Source organism: Astyanax mexicanus, chromosome 20 (assembly GCF_023375975.1).
Source record: "Astyanax mexicanus isolate ESR-SI-001 chromosome 20, AstMex3_surface, whole genome shotgun sequence".
Lineage (NCBI taxonomy): Eukaryota > Metazoa > Chordata > Actinopteri > Characiformes > Acestrorhamphidae > Astyanax > Astyanax mexicanus.
Window position 1 is genome coordinate 38,724,957 of NC_064427.1, and position 20,692 is coordinate 38,745,648.

A 20,692-nucleotide genomic window follows, 5' to 3' on the forward strand; every position below is an offset into this window, starting at 1 on the left:
ACCCAATCAGGGGACAGGCACGTCACACACCCCCCCTTAAAAAAAAAAAAGAAAAAAAAAAAAAGAAAAACAGAACTCCAACAGCTTTGATCCAGTCCTGCCATCTCCATGTTTTAAGTCCACTCCACACAACCTCCTCATTCACCAGTCTCCACCAGCAACCCTGGCGCCTAGGAAGCAATTTAAGGTAGAGCCAAGAGGAAGAGAAAGCAAAAAGAGAAAAATTAAAACACTGGAGAAAAACAAGACAGCAGCCTGAATTTATTTACCCAGTGGACCACGGGACAGGGCATCCGCAATTACATTATCCTGGCCCTTGATATGCCGTATGTCTAGGTGGTACCCCTGTAAAAACAGACACCATCTCATCAATCGCTGGTTCGGATTCTGTAAAGAATGCAAAAAAGTCAAGGGGTTATGATCAGTATACACTACCAGAGAACAAGCCGTACCCACATAGACCTCAAAGTGTTTCAGGGCCCAAATTAGGGCCAAAGCCTCCTTTTCTATTACAGAATAATTCAACTGGTAAGAATTAAATTTTCTTGAGAAAAAACCAACAGGGTGATCAACCCCATACTCAGAAGCCTGCATCAGAACTGCCCCAGCACCAACATTGCTGGCATCAACCTGCAATTTAAAACACTGATCCAAACGAGGTGCGGCTAAAACTGGAGCGACTGTTAGAAGTAGCTTTAATTCCTCAAAAGCTTGCTGACAATTTGGAGTCCAATCAAACTTAACTTGATTTCGTAGCAAATTAGTAAGGGGTGCTGCCACCACTGAGAAATTTCTGCAGAAGGCACGGTAGTACCCAACCATCCCAAGAAAACGCATCAATTCTTTTTTTGTGACTGGAGGAGGAAACTGGTCAATAGCTTGCACTTTCGACTTCAACGGGCACACTTTTCCCTGCCCCACAACCATTCCCAGATAGTTAACAGTAGCCTTAGCAAACTCAGATTTGTTGAAGCTAATCTTACAATCAACCTGTTAAAATGTATCAAACAGCTCCCGCATACGAAGAAGGTGAGTGTCCCAAGTATTACTGGTCACCACAAGATCATCTAGATAAACTGCACACCCTTCTAATCCAGAGACAACACGATTCATTAATCGCTGAAATGTAGCGGGAGCATTTCGAAGTCCAAAACTCATGACTTTGTAAGAGTACAAACCAGATGGTGTAATGAAAGCAGAAATTTCTTGGGCTCTTGGTGTTAACGGAACCTGCCAATAACCTTTCAATAGATCGAATTTGCTTACAAACTGGGCAGCCCCCACCTGATCGATACAATCATCCACCCGTGGCAAAGGAAAAGAATCAGGCTTGGTCACTGCATTTACCTTTCGATAATCTGTGCAGAACCTGAAAGAACCGTCAGGTTTATTTACCAACAAACATGGAGAGGCCCAGCTGGAGAAAGAGGGTTCTGCTATGTTGTTTTTAAGCATGTACTCAACTTCTCTATCCAACTGTCTTCTCTTGTCTAGAGAGACACGATAATACCTTTGCCGAATAGGGGTTGCATCACCCACATCAATATCATGCTCTATCCAATTTGTACAGGTAGGTGTATCAGGAAACAGTGACTTGTATTCATAGATCAAGTTAACTAAATCTGCACGTTGTAAAGCAGGTAAATGCCCAAGCATGTCTTGCAGATTGTTCAGAGCTGCAGAATTGTTTAATTGGCCGAGCAAAACAGAATCTCCTGGATCAAACTCAGTGGGTTCTGGAACTGTCAGAACAGAAGAATGAGATGGCTCACTAGATGGATATGATTGCTCTTTAGCAAAACAAATCCCAGCCAAAAGGACAGGCTTGACATCCGTTTCCACTTTACCTTCCAACGTACCTGACTTCCCCAAAGACTCTCGCCCAAAATAGGGTTTTAACAGGTTGACATGGCAAATTCTAGTTGACTTTCTTCTGTCTGGTGTCTCCAACATGTAATTAAGATCAGAAGTCTGTTTCACCACTGTATATGGACCTGCAAACTTGGCCTGAAATGGCGAACCAACAATAGGCAACAAGGCCAGGACTTGGTCACCTGGCTGAAACACACGAACCTCTGACCGACGATCAAACAAACGCTTCATCTTATCCTGGGAAAGGCTTAACCTTTCCTTAGCAAACTGACCAGCCTCATAGAGACGCCTTTGAAAATCACTGACATAACCTAAAACATGATTAGGTGGCTCCGACATTTTTAAACCATCAGTCAACAGTGACAACGGACCACGCACACTGTGCGCAAACACAAGCTGGTTAGGGCTAAATCCTAAACTTTCCTGGGACGCCTCCCTAGCAGCCAACAATAACCACGGCAACCCTGCTTCCCAATCATCATGCATTTGAACACAGTAAGAACGCAGCAAAGCCTTCAGTGTCTGATGAAATCGTTCTAATGCTCCTTGACTCTGAGCATGATAAGCAGTAGCTTGGTTATGTTTTACATGAAGCTGCTTCAATACCTGGCTAAACAAACTAGAAGTAAAATTAGACCCTTGATCAGACTGTATAACTTGAGGGATTCCAAAAACTGAGATAAACTGTGTCAAAGCTTTAACCACAGATTTTGCAGTGATAGACCGAAGGGGATAGGCTGCAGGATAACGTGTGGCTTGACACATCACAGTCAGGAGATAAGTACTCCCGGCTTTGGACTTGGGTAAGGGGCCGACACAGTCCACAATCAGATGTTCAAAAGGCTGACTAATAGCAGGAATAGGGTAAAGTGGAGCAGGTTTCAATGTTTGATTGGGCTTACCCGTTAACTGGCAAGTGTGGCAGGTCTTAATGTATAAAGATACATCCCTTTTTAACTTTGGCCAAAAGAAATGCTGAAGTATCCTATTGTAGGTCTTTTTAACTCCCAAATGTCCTGACGCATCATGCGCAGTTTGCAACACCAGACAACGAAACTTTTTGGGAACTACAATTTGCAGAATGGAGTCTCCCACAAAATGAACTCCATGAGGAACCCATTTTCTCACCAACAGTTCATCCTCCAGGAAATAACCTGAAGATACATCCTCAATAACATCAGCAGGTAGAACTCTGTCAAACAACTCACTGAGAGAAGGATCAGCCACCTGCTCCCTTATCAACTCATCACGGGAAACAGAGAGGGAAGAGGGAATTTCAACTGTTTTACCCACAGAAATTTCTGTTGGAGACAAAGGAACAGAGGTTAATGGTGTTTTACTCATAGCACGTGTCACAGCACAAGAGTTGAATATCTCAGGGGAAACATCCTCCAAAACACCCATCTGACTGTTTGGTGTTGAAGTTACAACCAAAGATGGAGAACCATTTCCCCAGACACGTTCACCAGCAAGATTGTTTCCTAGAATCAAATGCACCCCCTCTACTGGCAAACAAGAACGTACACCCAATTCTACCTCTCCATTAACAAGATCAGATGACAGAACAACTCTATGTAGTGGAACAGCCAGTACTTTTAATCCAATTCCTCTAATTAAGACATCACTGCCTGTATATGAATTAGAAGAAAAAGGCAACACAGACTCTAATATAAAAGATTCTGACGCCCCAGTATCCCTCAAAATACGAATGGGAACTTGCTTCGCAGAGCCAACCAAGTGAACAGAACCCTCTGTAACAAATGGAACATACATGGGATCACAAACTTTTCCATCTACAGATTTTAAAACAGGAGGAACTGCTGCAACCAAGCTGACAGATTTTACAGGGGCTGGAGCACTTCTAAAATGTGTTTTAGAGGAAGGGCCCTCTGTTTTTGCCTTCAAAACAGGACATTCATTTTTCCAGTGACCACTGGCACGACAGTAATGGCAGATATTTTCAAGATTTCTAACCTTAGGTGAACGACTCACTTGCTCCCCTACAGCATACACCCCAGAATTAGAAAAAGGATGCCAATTAGAGTCCCTCTTAACAGACCCTCCATGAAAACGATGACCAAATGAAGCCTTATTAATCAAAACAAATTCATCCACCAAAACAGAAGCCTCATATGCGGTCTTAACTTTGTGCTCAGTCACGTATGTAGCAAGGCGATCAGAAACAGAATTTTTAAATTGTTCCAGCACAATTAAATTCTTTAGATCTTCCAAAGACTTAACTTCCGATGCTGTACACCACCGATTAAAATGCATTAAAATATCCCTTGCAAATTCTACATGTGTTTGTTTCTCCCCTTTTCTCCACAACCTAAACTTTTGCCTGTAAGCCTCTGGAACCAACTCATAGGCCTGTAGAACAGCAGACTTAACTGTTGTATAATCAGATGCATCTTCTACATTTAAAGCAGAATAAGCCTCCTGAGCCTTACCAGTAAACACACACTGCAACAATAGAGTACGTTCTCCATCCTCCCAGGCCTTGGCATCAGCCACACGTTCAAACAATGAGAAAAAACGATCAACATCTCTTTCATCAAACTTAGGGAGTAGCTGAAGATACTTCACTACATCAAAACTAGTTGTCCCAACATTACCAGCTGCAAATCCAGTCCCTGAAAGTCTCCCTGCTTTAACCAAATCCAAACGATACTGTTCAATCTCAAGCTTTTTCTGTTCCAACTCATGCCTAGACAACTCAATCTGCTTTTCCACCTCTAGCTGTGTCTGAATCAACTTCTCTTTAGCAGCAGCCTCTAACAAAATTAGCTCTTTTTGCTGTTCAAATGTTAAAGAAGTTCTCAAAGATAAGGGACTAGTAGAAACTGGTGAAGCCTTCAAAACACCCTGCTCTACTAATGCAGATTTTAATATAGCCTTAATGTTCTCCTTTAAACGCTTATCAGTGATTGATAACCCAACATCATAATGACTAGCAACTTCAAGCAACTGATCTTTAGAAAACTGATCCAATAGTCCCTCAGAAGGAGACTCAACAAATTGACTAACAGAAGCCATAGTTAACCAGGGTAAAATAAGCAGCCAAACAACTCAACAGGAGGGGAGGGAAAATGCAATTGCAATTCCCACTAACTAATAAACAAAACTACCTAAACTCAACCTAGTCTTCATACAACTTCCAAGAGTCAAGTCTCTTTAAGCACCCAAATACCAGTAGCGTTGAAGTCCCCTGGCCAAGGCCACAAAACCCAACCACCATGGCGGTGCCCTCAACCCAGAAGTTGTACAAAAATAAAAAATAAAACAAAATCCCTCAAAATCCACCCCCCAAAGAAAAATGGTGTGCCCAAACACGGACACCCCACTAAACCTACCAAAAGGGAACTGCAACACAAACCCACCCCACCCTGCAGAGCTGTACTCACCCAGAGAAGACCAAACAAATCCAAAGCAAAGCAGGCCCAGCCAAACAATCCTACATGAACTCAAACCAAATCAAACAAAATCCTATACAACCAAAACAAAGACACTGTATGTCCCCATTGAAGCAAAAAAAAAAAGAGAAAAAATAGGTAGGACGAGCCCCCACATTTGTCACGACTGGCTCTAGGCCGTGACAAATGAATGGAAGACACACAGTGTTTAAATGGCAAAAAATATAAATTTAATGAAGAAATTAGAAAAAGGTTCATGCCCAGACATTTATAAACAAAAAGGCGGCCCAAAGAAAACCTATGTATCAACAAAAAACAACTAAAGCATAATGTCAAACAGAACCAAACCAAGCAGGCCCAGAAAACTGAGCTGCCTGTAGCAAACAGAACAAAAGAAAGGCCTCCCGCAGCACACCTACACAGGTGCATATATTGATTAGGTCTGTAGCCCCACCCCCTAACACCCAATCAGGGGACAGGCACGTCACAATGCATGCTGCACATTAAACTGTTCTTCAACCTCCATTGCCTGCTGTAGCTAGTAAAAAAAATGTTGTGTAAAAAGAGTCAACCAGGAAAAGCATTGAATCTACGTCAACTCGTGAATTCATGGCCTCGCCCACCTTGGCTCGGGACCGCCCACATACAGAGCTGAACCTGTGTAACAGTAGAGCCGACACTGTCTCTCGTGCGCTAAAGAGCTTACAGCTTTGTTTACACAGCTAGTTAACGTTAGCTATCTTTTATAAGTAACTATAGGTTTAAGAGCTGCTCAGCCGTGGGGGGTTGACGCTGAGAGTCTGATTTTAAGTAAAGTTTAAGGGTTAACTTTACTAAGCACTCAGTTCTTTATCTTTATAACTAAGGCTGTATCTCTGAAAACATTTTGTCTTTTGAGTTTTAGAGCTGTAAAACTGACTGTGGGAGGAAGGCAGGTAGGCGTTCTCTGCTGCAGTGCTGTTAGCCAATCAAAGGTCATATGTTTGCATGTATGAATATTCATGAGCAAGAGACGAAATCCTGTCTTTCTTTAGAGACCTCTAATTGAGTAAAAAAGCTGGTTTGTACAGAAACAAAACAATAGGGTCATTTGGGGACATTCATTCATACTAGAGACCACAACTAGACATTTTAAAATGAATGAAAAAACGATGGAATGAAACCTTTACATTTTTCATGCCTTTCAAAGAAAACACAGTTGCAAAACTACAATTTAAGGGCTTAAAGTGGTCCAGCAGACTAAATGGCTGCCACTATGATCTAAAAATTGCTGTTTTGAATCCCAACCGTTGTGCTTGCCATCAGCAGCCGGAGTCTGAGAGGGCACAATTGGAATTGTTGTCTCTGGGATGGTAGATGGTGCTCTCTCCCCACATCACTCCTACAGTGATGGCAGTCAGCAGAGGCATCTTTTAGCACTCTGTAGAACAAACTGGCTACTCGGATATGCTACATCTGCAGCAGTTGTAAAAAAAAAAGGTGGTGGCTGACTTCACATGTATTGGGGGTGTTGGGGGCATTACTATTAATAGGGGGAGTGCAGCTGAGTGGGTGGGGTAATTAGCATAGTTAAATTGTTGAGAAAAATGGGATAAAGTAAAAAATGTAATAAAAACAACTACAATTGTTTTTGCAGGTTTGAGGTTTTCTTTTAGACATCTGACAATCTTTCAGTCTTTCTGTTGCTTTTTATACATAATTGTGTCGTAAATAAGTATTTGTCTGTGTGTTTATGATGTGATTTTGATGTTGCAGGTGTGTCTAGAAGAGAAGGAGAGAAACACAAAGCTGTCTCATCTTGCTCATGTAATGACCCTGTATAAAACCCGGTCCTACACCAGAGACCCCTTCTCCTGGGTCAGCGTGGTCTGCCGCTACTTGCACGAGGCTTTCTCTGACATCACACTTAGCATGGTGACTTACATGGCTGAGGTAAGTGTCTGAACTTCATTTTTTTACTGTGACTTACCAAATATTTCCCATATTTGAGTTTAGTTCTCCTGGAGTAGCATTAGCATTAGCTGCTTACTGCCGTTTTCCCGTTCAGAGGTGAGTATAATCGGCCTGTAGCCTGCTGCTAAGCCTGGCTAGCACTGCTGGAGCACCATTAGCATTAGCCAGTAACCACGCTAGCTCTTTCACCTTTCAGAGGGGAGTATATCGGCCTGTAGTCTGCGTGTTTACCATGTTACTACAAGCTACGTGGGAGGAAACACTAGCTAATATCGCCCTGGCTTACTGGAACACTCAGGGTTCCTCAGTGTAGCGTTGTCAGGTTAGCCGTTAATGCTAATTCTCCAGCCTTAGTGCTGGAGAATTCAGGAATCTAAGCTTACTGTAAGTAAACGGAAGCATTTTACTTTTACCCAAATAAACAGTTTTCAGAAAAGAAATCTCTATCGATTAATATCCAGTGCTCTTGTTTTATTACAGTTTTGTTTACTTAGCTTAGCTTTACTTAACTTAGTAATCTACCCCCCTCCACTTCCACCCAGCGGCGAGACCTGTTGAATTAAATGTTCCTTATAGTGTCTCTTAAAATGAGCCTTATAATCCAGAACGCTTCATGTATGAAAATGGACAAGAAAATAGATGTTTATTGATAGTGCGCCTTATAATACGGATAATCCGGTGCACCTTATAGTGGGAAAAATACAGGAAATGAAGCAAAGCAATGTTCAATAAATCCTTTTGAAAAACTTTAATCAGGGCTGTTCCATATAGTATCATTCACAAAAATATTGCTTTAATAATACAGGTATTCTGTCTTTGCTTTGCTATTTACTGTGAATAGTGTATAACTGTATAATTGTGTATAAATGTTTGCAATATAAGTATAATCACTAAATATGCTGCATTTTGGTTTTGTGGTACATTTTGTTACATTTATGTTGCATTATTTCATTTTTTATTTATAAAAAATCTGTTTTGTTGTTTGTTTAATTTGTTTTCTAGTAGTATATTTTTGTGACATATACAATATTTTTCATGGTTTGTCATTTTGCAATAATATTGTACAAAAGTGCACAAAATTACTCTGAAATATCGTGACCCCTTATTTAAATTATGGAGTGCAAACTCTTTTTAATAGTGCTTGTGCTCTTGTTTCTCTCTTGTAGTTATTGGATAAGGGATTACCCAGCATGCAACAGCCTTTGCTGCAGATCATCTACAGTCTGCTGAGTCACATGGACCTGGCAGGCATTCAGGTCAAACCCTTCAACGTGGAGGTGCTCAAAACCATTGAGAAGTTTGTACAGGTATTTGGCATCTTCAGTCTGGTTGAATGTAGTTCTTACACTGTCTATATGGAAGAGACACTATGGGTTGGTTTACAGAGAGTGATTAAACCTAGTCCTAGACTCTTCATGTATCTTTTAATGAAAAATATCCTTAAAAGTATGTTTAATTAGGTAAGGAATACTAAAAGTACATTTTTAATTTAATATACTCAATGAAAATACACATTAAATATACTTAAAGTGGATTTTAGTGTAGTTTTTTTTTCCAGGAGCATTAAGTTGTACACAATATTTGCATTAATTCGCAAAGTATTACATTTATAATGTACTTTAAATGTATTAAAAATGATGTTTAAAAGAACACACACTTGAATCTGCACTTAAAGTCTGAAGAAGATAAACGTAAAGAAAAAAAAACACCTAATGCTTTTATGTTGCATTTAAATATAGCTTAATTACAATTGAAATATACTTTATTTCCCATAAGTTGTTTCAAAATAGTATGTTTGGTAGGTATTTAAGTGCTTATTAATTTTAGTATTAATTTTAATGTTAAAAGTATGTACTTTTCAATATTAAGTATACTTTTAAAAAATATACTTAAATGCACTTTCTTTTTACATGGGTATTCACTGTGCTGTATAATCTCTCTCTGGGAAATCAGCCCAGCATTGTCTAAATATTTGTGGATTCCTCTTCTATGAATCAGTTGAAATTGTTATTGAGCAGGTGTCCCAATACTTTTGCCTCTTTATGAGGTGTTTTTTCATGTAGATATGTTCTAATTTGCCATCAAGCTGCCGGCGCTCAGAGGGAGCACAATTGGCCCTGCTCCCTCCGGGTGGGTACAGTAGATGGCACTCTCTCCCCACATCACTCCTAGGGTGATGTCTGCAGCACAGGGCGTCTGTGAGCTGATGTATCAGAACCGAGTCGCTGCGCTTTCCTCCGAGTGTCAGCGCTGTGATGCTACTCGGTAATGCTACAGCTTCAGCAGCAGCTGGAAAAGAAGCGGTGGCTGACTTCACATGTATCAGAGGAAGCATGTGTTAGTCTTCACCCTCCTGGTGTGTTGGGGCATCACTAGTGATAGGGTGAGTCCTAATGAGTGGGTTGGGTAATTGGCTGTGTACATTGGGGAGAAAATGGGAAAAATTAGAAATAAAAAAAATATATATATATATAAAAATAAATGTTCTAATGTTCTAAGTAAGTACTTTTTTCTATTTGAAATTGAGTTTGTTTATAATAATTTAATAATAATAAATATCAGACTCGAGAGAGAGCACTAGTGAGCTGGAATTATTCACTACAGGAATCACTGAAGCTCAGCTCGCTGGGATCATTAGGAATCATTTTAAACTTTTAGTTTCTAATCATCATCAGAAAGCCTGTGAAAGCCTTTGATATTTATATATATATATATATATATATATTTATTTATTTTTTTGTTTATTTATTATTATTATTTATTTTTTTATTTTTTATTTAATTTTAATGTTCATTTTTTTATTCTTGTTCTTAGTTCTGTTATTCATTTAAGCACTTTTCATTTTTAACATTTTACTTTACTTTTACTATTATCTATTTACTTATTTTATATTTTATACATTTTTTACTTTTTATGTTTCATTTGGGTTTTTTTATGGTATTTTAGAATTTTCTGTTTTACATATATATTTTTATTAAATGTTGCTTTAAAATGAGTACTTCTTTTTTATTATTTTTTTTACTATTTTATTTCTTATTATTTCTAAATTATTATTAAATTTGTTCAATCTCTTTGATGTTATAAAGGCTCGGCAACATTGTAAATGAGGGTCACCCTCAATGTTTTTTTTTTCCTGAGTGAAAATAAAGGTTGATTGATTGATTGATTGATTGATTGAGTGATTGATTGATTGATTGATTGATTGATTTCTGTATTGCAGACCGTCCACTGGAAGGAGGCTCTGAACGTTCTGAAGCTGGTGGTGTCTCGCTCAGCCAGTCTGTCTTTACCTTCTTATGCTCATGGGGATCTGGCCAATCTGGAGGTCAGTCGTATGATGTGGGACGGCTCATCCAAAGCCCTGCCTGGCAAAACTCTGGACTTCCACTTTGACATCTCTGAGGTAAAAAAAAAAAAAATATCTGAATGATTTCATTGTCAGGCACATGATTGCAGTGTTGAACCAGTTTTACCACAAACACAGACACAACGGTGCTAATTAACGAGCTTGTAAAGATAATTGCAGCAGGAGCAGCACTTCGCTTCTTGTACCACTTAACACAAGGCCAACACTATCTGACGTTTGGGTGTTGTGCCAGGGTTGGGTAGTGCCTCACCTCAACCATTGTTTGCTTTTTTGTTTGCTTTGTCAACTGCTGCATTTTCCTCATAGCTTGCATTTTCCATGTAAACTAAAACAGTAATCTGGGTCATGTTTTTTTTTGCTCAAGGGATAATTGTGTCTAGGATTAAGGTTGTCAGGGTAATTGTTAGGCAAGATCAAGCCACAGTATTAAAACCAGCTACAAGGAAAGTAGAGACAAGAAGGTGATGTGAGGTGTAATGTTATGGCTGACCAGTGTAATGTACAGAACTGGAAAAAAAATGAAGCGAGCACTTCAGTTTCTGAATCAGTACAGATGTACACATAGTAAACGAAGTCGTGCGTCTGTGATCAGTAAACGCAGCACAGACCGCATGCGCATGGACACAGTGTTTGTTCATAGCTGTGGTGATTAGCTTTATCTGGCTAATATATCAGTTTAAACTGTGTCTTATCAGCAGTTTAGCTCAAATAAAAGGACTATAATTAATAGCTAGGTCGGATCGAGACCGTATTACGTTCGCACCACAAGCGAACCGCCCCAAAGTTCGTTTGGAACCGCACCTCCTCCACCTCCTCCAGCAGGTCTCGGTCCGGTTGTTTTGATCCGCGCCCGAGTGCAATTACTGTTTTCACACCTGCTCAATCGAACCGCACTAAAGTTACAAACGGACCAGAGTTCATTTTAACGGGACCAAATAGTGCTGGTGTGAAAACGCCCTTATGTGCAGCTACAGGAAACATTTGGTGGAGGTGATTACTGCTAAAGCAGGGGTGTCAAACTCATTTTGGCCGAGGGCCACATTGGCATATTGGCTGTTCTCTTAGGGCCAGATGTAACTTATAAATGTAATAAAATGTAACCAGATGTAATATAAAATGAATGTAATTACTCTTTAATGTTAAATAACTCTCAATATATTATTTATTCAATCAAATATTACAGTTGCATGGAAAAAATGTTTGCTTGTTGCTCTATTAACATAAATCCTTTTAATTTGTCATGTTATGAAATCCAAAAACTCCATCAATCAAGAACCAAACTAGTCAAGTGAATAGGAATGACATCATATACAAGTTATATTAACTTTAATCAAAACGTTTGATACTGAAAAGAGGCTTAATAAATATAAATAAAAAACTGTGAGCTGCTAAGAACATGTGACAGATTTAGCATTTTGCAAAAAAAAAAAAAAACTGACTGCAACCACCTTGCATCAAACTAGATGCTTAATTACAAAAACTACATAAACACATAAAACCTGCAAACACTAAATACATCGCAACAGCTACACATATAAATAAGTATGTAATTAACTTAAAATACAAATGCCGGCGTAGATTGTACTCTTTAATAACTGACACTGCTTCATAACACAGAAGGCATACCAGTCTTTCGCCTTGAAGCACGAACATGTATTCGCCTTCCCATCTTTGTTGAAACAGCCGTCCGTCTGCATCAACTTCTCTTTTTCTGGACATTATGGGATAAACATTTGTATGTCTCAATTCCAACCGCGAAGTTACGCCTTCCCTCCGGCAGGGTTTCCACATAAATGACTACACTGCCGTGTAGTGGCAGTAAGCTGTAACTTTGCGGGTAACACAATCGACAAGCATTGTGGGAAATGTAGTTTTTGGTCAAAGCACGCTTCTGATATATTTATTATAGACACTAAGATCTTACAAGCTCTCGCGGGCCACATAAAAGGACGTGGCGGGCCACATTTGGCCCGCGGGCCTTGTGTTTGACACGTGTGTGCTAAAGGGTTATCAGTGGTGTAATAAAATCTAAGGTTTACTCGCACTATAACTGTACAGATGTTTGAAGCCCTCTGAATCTAATGAATGCATGTAAACAGCTGTAGAGTAGGGCTCTCAGAAGCAGATAAACATGAACCTATTGGCACCATGTGTCGTGTGTGTGTGTGTGAGAACCAGTTTTGTCTGGGAGAACCTCCTGAATTCCAGGAAATTGTTTTAGACTTGAAAGGACAGAGGAAATGTTTCTAGCCTGTTTGGCTCTGAGCACAGCTTGAGACATTAGCTTGTTTGAGGACACTGAGGGCAACAATCAAGTGGAACGTCTTTGTGTTCAACCAGGAACTGCGTTCTCGGAATATCTCAGGATGAAAATGTTGATCTACAAACAGTACACAAAAGTAGCGCATGCTTTTTCTTATGAACACACTGTTTATGTTAGTTTTTTAGGTTTTTTATAAGTGTACATTTTTTCTCCCGGTTATGGAGACAAGTGTGATCGTAATTTTTTTTAAGTTGTTTTTAGCCTTTCATTGTTAAGTGTCTAAGTGTGAAGCCTTTCTTCGGTTAGGTGAGGTGTTGCTGTGTGAAGTGGAGAAGAAGGGAGACCAGAGGTGGAAAGTAACTAGTTACATTTACTCACATTACTGTAATTGAGTAGATTTTATGAGTAATTTGTAATTTTTAAAGTAGTTTTTAAAATAGGTCATTTTACTTTTACTCAAGCTCATTTTGACACAAGTAATCTACTTCGCTACATTGGAAAACTCCCTATTACTGAGTAAAAAATAAAATGCTGGGAAAAAAAACTGTCTGAATAAAAAAAATGAGTTTTGTTCTCCATGGCAGCGCAGCTGAACTTTTCCCAGCAGTGTTTATTGCGGTTAGCGGGAGAGATGCTGTGTGAATTAGCTGTGTAGTCTGGGGTCTGTGTGCACGGCTCGGTGGAACCGGTGTTCTGTCCAGTTATGCTACCCATCGATATGTGCTTCTTTACGGCATTGCACATGCACCGAACATTTTTTTTTTTTTATGATTTCATGTTTTTTATGATTATTCCTCAAGTTTAAACAATCTGCTTATATGTTAAAAAAACATGTAAATAGCAGTTAAAACAAAGAAAAAGTAAAAAAAATAATAATAGTGAACTGTAAAACTGTAAAAATACGATTTATAGTCACCTATATGCCATAACTCTTTAACAGTAAAGAAAAAAAGGATCATAGAAACATATGCCACTTGTTTTATTAAGTGTTCTGAACAAATACTGCCTGAAAGGTCCAAATTATTTAATTGAATAATTATTTAATTTATGATTCTGACTTTTTTACATCAAATAATTAACTATGTAACTATTACTTTTACTTTTACTCAAAGTAAATTTTAAATTGAGTACTTTTTTTACTTGAGTAGAATTTTAGCAAAGTAAAGGTACTTTTACTTAATTACTATTTTTCAGTACTTTTTCCACCTCTGAGGGAGACAGGGAGCTGTTTGTGGCTCTGTTTCTCAGTCTCAGGCTCTCATGCAGCCTGATGAAAGCAGTGATATCCTGTCCAGATGGCGCAAGCTTAAATTGATAAAGACCTCAGTAATTAAGTCTGTTTTTCCACATGGACATGAACACTTTATCTACAGGAAGGCTAGATTGCGGATGCTGGGTGGCTATGAGTCACAGTTCCTAGATAGTTCAGGTCCAGCGTGATTAAGTGGGTAGGACTGGGGGATTCTATGCGTCATTGCTGTCCAATGAAAAACAAGTATCTCCATTTTTGGTCATTTGGTCATTTTTAGTTTACTACATTATTTGAACACACAAACTGTTCCATACACTTTGTCAAAATTTCTTGATGAATGAACCAAAAGAAAATGCTTAAAATGACCTAAAGTAAACCAGTTTTACATTGGCTTTCAATAAAAATTAAGAAAGTTTTATCTTTCTCACGTAAAGTTGCAGTTTGGAAAATGCTGTGCGATATGAGGATAAATATCCCTATCACAGGGGTATTTAATTAGAATTCGGTCCAGTTAGAGAAAATTTCGCCAGGCTGAGGTCCAGACTGTCGCCATTTTTTAACTTGTGTTATGATTCAGTATTATATACTGTTTACTGAAGAAGCCTATAGTAGTTCTGTCAGTGTTTTATATCATCAACAACTGAAGAACAAAACAAATTACACATACTAGTATATTCAACAATATGTATTGTTGTACTGTCACAATATCACAAAAATGTTTGCTGAACTTGGCCAAAATATCAGCTTTGTTTAAAAACAGCAGTTTTATTGTATTTAATATTATTACTGTATCAGACTTTATTATGTTGTGGGTAAAACTGATCAGGTGGAGTAAAGTGGAGTATTTTACACTCTTGTCTCGGTTGTTTCTCTTTAATTCCTCCAAGTAACACCGCTCGGTTACATTACTGTTAATATGTTTTATAAAGGTAGTATTTATTTTATTACTTTTTCTGGTGCGCACCATCTGTATTAGCTTTTCTCGCTTTATTCTCCCACTTCTCACCTCTCAACATCTGTGTGTGTGTGTGTGTGTGTGTTTGTGTGTTTGTTTGTGTGCAGACACCAGTGATTGGCCGCAGGTATGATGAGCTGCAGGGCTCAGGAGGAAGAGATGGGAAATCTCGGGCCATAGCAGTGACGCGCAGCGCTTCCTCCACTTCCTCTGGCTCCAGCTCCAACCCTGTTCTGGTTCCTGTCAGCTGGAAGAGGCCGCAGTCATCACAGGTACAGCATCACACATCAGCACTTACACACATGGCCAATACATACACTGTAACACGGAAGAGGCAGAATGCAATTGCAAGTCAATTTTATTTTTTGACATAACAAAAAAACAAACCAAAAAAACTGAGAAACAGCAAACACACGGGACGGGGTCAAACAAAAAGCACGACAGAGAACAAAGAAGCACATGGGGTATTTATATACAGGCACACACTAGGGGCACCTGTGGAGGTAATAAGGGGGCGGAGTTACAAAATAGACAGGAGGGGTCACAGATGACAGGGCAGGGCTAAGGCGGACACAGGACAATAACCAAAACAATGCCATGTGCTCAAAAAGGCACATGGCTAGGGACACAACACAGGAAAACAGAGGGCAGAAGCAGAAAGGACCCAAAAGGGAAAGACACTAGACATATACAGGTAAAGGTGTGACATACACATTGTCACTATTAATGTAAGTTAATATAAAGAATAAAAATATAAAAACCTTTGATTCACCCTGTTAATATAAGCTGTAATACATTGTGATTATTTCATATAGTAAAAATTGACCTGAAATTGATCACAGGTCACAAGCTTTTATAATCCATGTCTTTAATATTTTAAATATTCGTCATATATTTTGCACCTATATTTTAATTTTCCCTGCAGAAAATTCCCGGCACAATTTTGTGCACTGGATTTTACACCCTTTGTGGTTATTGACTGGACTTAAAGATTAAATGACAAAAATATAGGAACAAAATCTAAAACATTGAACAACTTAAAGTGTATATCAAAAAATAAGGGTAGTTGGATCATTATTGATCATTCTTAATTATAATAAGTAAAATAGGTGTTTAAGATCCTAAGCAATCTCAGTTAGTATTAATAACTGCTGAAATATATAGTCATATAATATGATCTACATAATGTTCACTATATTTAATGTGGTGGTTGTTTTTTGTGCTTCTTTCTTTTTTCAGAAGAGAACGAGAGAAAAGCTGGTGAATGTGTTGTCACTGTGTGGGCAGGAAGTTGGACTTACCAAAAACCCATCGGTAAGTGATCGCTCTGCCTGCTTCAGTGCTGCACACATGAATTGCAGGATCATAAACTGTTCATTTATTAAGTAAAATCAAATTACTCATCAGACTGTGCCGGCTACTGTATAATTACGCAAAAGTCTGTTGTTAGTTTGTAAAGATTAAGCTTTGTTTAAGGACAGCAAGACCTGTGTCTACAGGTTGCAGTTCTCACTACCTACTTCACATCCTGCACAAGGCGTGTCTCGATGCTTATTGCTATCTTACAACCTGCCAAGTGTATTTTCACACCTTGTGCCTGCCTCATATAAATAGCAAATAATTATGTCTATGCTGATGGCTGTGGTGGTCTGGAATTGAAGTGTGTTCAGGAAAATTTCTGGCGTATTGCTATCTTGGCAACAGAAAACACAGGTGCACCACTGACTGATTTGAACCATGACAACAGTCAACTGTCAGACGTCCATTCCTATATTGAAAAGAGCTCAGCGCATACACCCCTGCTTGTTGGCAGCACACGGGCACACAGCAGCACAAACTCTTTAACATCAACTATAAACATATAAAAAACTCCTTCACAGGCTGAACACACAGGTCAGTTTCCTCAGCTGAAAAATGCAGAAGCACTGCACCGTTAAAATACCAATCTTCCAAAGTCAGAGCACACCTGGCTCTTACAGGAAATGGCAACTGTCACACTGATTGGTTTATTGCACATTACACCCAAAACACACTCATGTTTAATAAGGAGAGTTAGTAAATGCCTTTTGCACGTTTTGAGCCATGCAAGGCGTATTTTTTGCGTCCTCAAAAAACAAAAAATGTAAATAATTTAATTAAGATATATATGTAATGCCATCTATTGGATTTTTTGTAGCAGCAGTGTGCACTATTAAAACAGCAATGTGCAGATGTGTAGAGCCTTAACAAACTGAACTCTATCCTACTATAACAGTTAAACATGAAAAATTAGACTTTAAGACTTTAAGGGATTATCTTTTTGACTTCGAGACCATGACATAATTTCGATTGATTTCGATAAAATATTGAAATCGTGACACCCCTAATAAACGATGTTCAGCCTGAAACCCTACTCTCTCTCACTGTCTCTACCAGGTGATCTTCTCCTCCTGTGGTGACCTGGAGCTCATGGAGCGCCAGCCAAGCCAGGTGTCCTCTGAGGATGGCACGCGAGAGGACACGCTGGACGACACTGCCTCAGAGCAGCAGTTCCGTGTCTTCAGAGACTTTGACTTCCTGGATGTGGAGCTAGAGGATGGAGAGGTGAGTGAGCAGCAGGAAACAAACCATCATTCTGCTTCCATCATAAAACCACATCTAGGACAGGGTTTCAGACACTGAGTAGCCTAGCCTAGCCTAGCGCTAGTTCACACAATCTGTGTATACCCTTATTTATTTAGATTTATTTTTTATCCAAAAGAGCCCATGGTGACGTATATTTCACAGACCTTTAAAGCAAAATCTTCAGAGCATCACAGGAGACTTTGTGAGTGTGCGTTTGTTCATCGGACCTTATTTACAGAATATAGGCGTACTGGGTTAGTGCCAAAAAAATAAAACTAGCTTCTACAGCTCTGTTCTAATTCTTTTTTAAACAAATTAAACGTTTTAATGAAATGTTTTACGATGCATATAACTATTTCTAAACTGATTAATGGACAAACAAAATGAATACAGGTTATGAAACTGCTGTTGCATCATTAACATCACCTCAGGATTTTAGCTTTAACTTTTAACCTCCTAGGACCTGGGATCCACATTTGTGGACATCACATTTTTTGAGTTGTCTAGACCACAACACTAAATTTTTCTCTACAAGGGCCTGGTGTCCTCTTATGAGGCCATTATACTGTCACCTAGTGGTGGCAGAAGAGTTTAACACATTACTGTTTAGATTTTTATCAAAAACTTAAATGAACATCACTACAAATGAGCTATATTGCTCAAAGGGGCACAAATGTTGTTTGTACTTTTATTTTTCATTCAGGCAAAAAAAATTGCGACTTCATTGTGTTTTTCATTGTGTTGAAACATAAAACTAAAGTCCTCATATGTGGACATAATTTTTTTTTTCAGAATCTACATCATGTAAAAAGCTAATTCTTTGTTTTTTTAAACTAATCAGGTGATAATTAGCCCAAATAGCAAAGGAAAAAATGGATGCCATTGAAGAGTTAAGGTCTTAAGAGGTTAAAATATGTAGTCATCTGCCCACAGAAAGAAGAAAGAAATTTATCTCATTTCATTTTGAATTTGGTATCAATATTTAGGAACACGTCCGGGCTCTTACGGGTTAAGATTTTAAAAACTATCTAGTTATGAAAGCTATCATAGTTTTGTTTATGCATAGAAGACACAATTTTGGTTGGACATTGTTAATCTTTTTCGACTAGAAAGCGCTGTCCTACTGTTTAATCACTCAGTTGCATCTTTTTATCCTATTTTTATATTTTTTCTTATTCTAACAAGACTCAAGTCATTTCTGTAGTGTTTCTTTTTCCTCACCTTTTATAACACGGGTTGGTGGTGCATTAACAGTCCTCTCTCTCTCTCTCTCTCTCTCTCTCTCTGTCTCTAACTCTTGGTTTGCTTTCTTGCTCGTCTTTCTCGCTGTGTGTATAACTCTCTCTCTCTTTCTCTCCTGTGCTGCCCAGGAACTGCAGGTAAGCATGCTCGTGTTAGTGCTTGATGTGTAGAGTGTTAGAGGCCTGTCTGTGTGTGTGTGTGTGTGTGTGTGTGTGTGTGTGTGTGCTAGTCATTTAGACTGTCCTGAATGGTTTACATTTACAACATCATTGTGACTCACATTATAAATGCATGTTAACATCATCTTGTGGCTAAACTACATATTTATACCTATTTTATTTCATTTCATTTCACTGTAGATGTACAGCCTCCTCTAAATGTACGATTCCTTAGTTTTTAAATTTGAGATAAGCATACAATAGATCAGAATTTCACATTTGTTTCCTGATATTTACTTTTAGATGTGTTACGTATATTTACGTTTTATTAAATATTGCATTTTTTGTGGCACATCACTCCCGTTTTAAGTGAGCAGGAACACATTTTTTATTCAGGATGTGCAAAACATGCTCAATTACAGTACCAGTTAAAAGTTAGGACACAGTACCACTTTAAAATAAGGCTCATTTATAAATGGTTTATAAATAGTTAATAAAGGAGTTTATGAACCATAGACACTAAAATATTTCAGATATATTTTACTGAAAAAAAATGTAAATGCAGATGTTTTTTCCCCAAAATTGTATTAGAATTTTCTGTTCCGCTCCCTCCGAATGGTCCAGCAAGCTAAGCGCTGCCACTACAATATGGTTCGAATCCTGTTCATGTAGCTTGCCATCGGCTACAGGAGCCCTGAGAGAGCACAATTAGCCTTGCTCTCTCTGGGTGACAATGACTTTCTTTTCTCCTGTAATAACTTCTCTGCTTTTCATATTGGTTTATTATATTAAACAACACATGAAAAAATCATCATAGGGCAGAGCTATAAATTGATTAAACAATCAATCTGATATTGGTATATCTGAGCATCATAAAGCATCAGTCTAATATTTGTTCTCATTTGAATAAATGATGAAAGGATGAAAGGATGGTTTAAACAAACCATTTTGTTGTTTGACTGTTTTTTTCCTGTTTTAATAGGGGTTTAAGAGAGGGCTGTACTGTTTCATTATTATTTAAAATCCATTCTGTTCGTTTGCATGTGTTAACTGCTTAAGCATGTTGCGTTAAAACAAACAGTAAGAAACATTCTTTTTTTTAAAAGATACGCATCTAATTTGTTGAATATATATATAACTGTTGCATTGTGTTGTTTGTAAAACTCAGAAATGTGTGTATTTGTGTGCAGGGTGACATCATGGACAGCTTTAACTGGGGAGTGCGGCGGCGCTCTCTGGACAGCACAGACCTGACGGAGCTGCTGGAGGAGAGTCAGCACTCGGACAGCACGCCCAGCCTCGGGCCCCACGACCCCCATCACGACTCAGACGACTCATCTGAGGAGGAGTCCAACTCCACCAGCCAAAGCCTGTCCCACTCCCAACTCGTACGAACCACTTTATTATTGTCATCATCTGTTTCATTCTCCTAGAAGAGAAGAGATGTCTCGTGTCTCCTGTCTACGCTCTTCCCTCATGCGAACTGCACCCTAGTGTTCAACACCACTAAACCAGCACCACTAAACCGTTTATCCTAGAATCATCCCTGCTGCAGCCTATAGACCGTTTCAGATGAATATTCATGAGCGTAGGAAGTGACGTCGCTGTTCCTA

General features: G+C 38.8%; 1 protein-coding gene across 7 annotated transcripts in view; it reads left to right on the top strand.

Annotated features, from left to right (window-relative positions):
• The window catches only part of fryb (furry homolog b (Drosophila)), a 163,511-nt gene that overhangs the window by 124,435 nt on the left and 18,384 nt on the right, over positions 1-20,692 (top strand). For all 7 annotated transcript variants that reach the window (XM_049468900.1, XM_022681467.2, XM_049468897.1 and 4 more), the window contains exons 46-52: positions 7,041-7,217; positions 8,405-8,545; positions 10,459-10,641; positions 15,183-15,347; positions 16,315-16,389; positions 17,491-17,658; positions 20,270-20,467. In XM_049468900.1, coding sequence (XP_049324857.1) covers positions 7,041-7,217; positions 8,405-8,545; positions 10,459-10,641; positions 15,183-15,347; positions 16,315-16,389; positions 17,491-17,658; positions 20,270-20,467 — 1,107 coding nt within the window. The remainder of the gene's footprint in view (positions 1-7,040; positions 7,218-8,404; positions 8,546-10,458; positions 10,642-15,182; positions 15,348-16,314; positions 16,390-17,490; positions 17,659-20,269; positions 20,468-20,692) is intronic.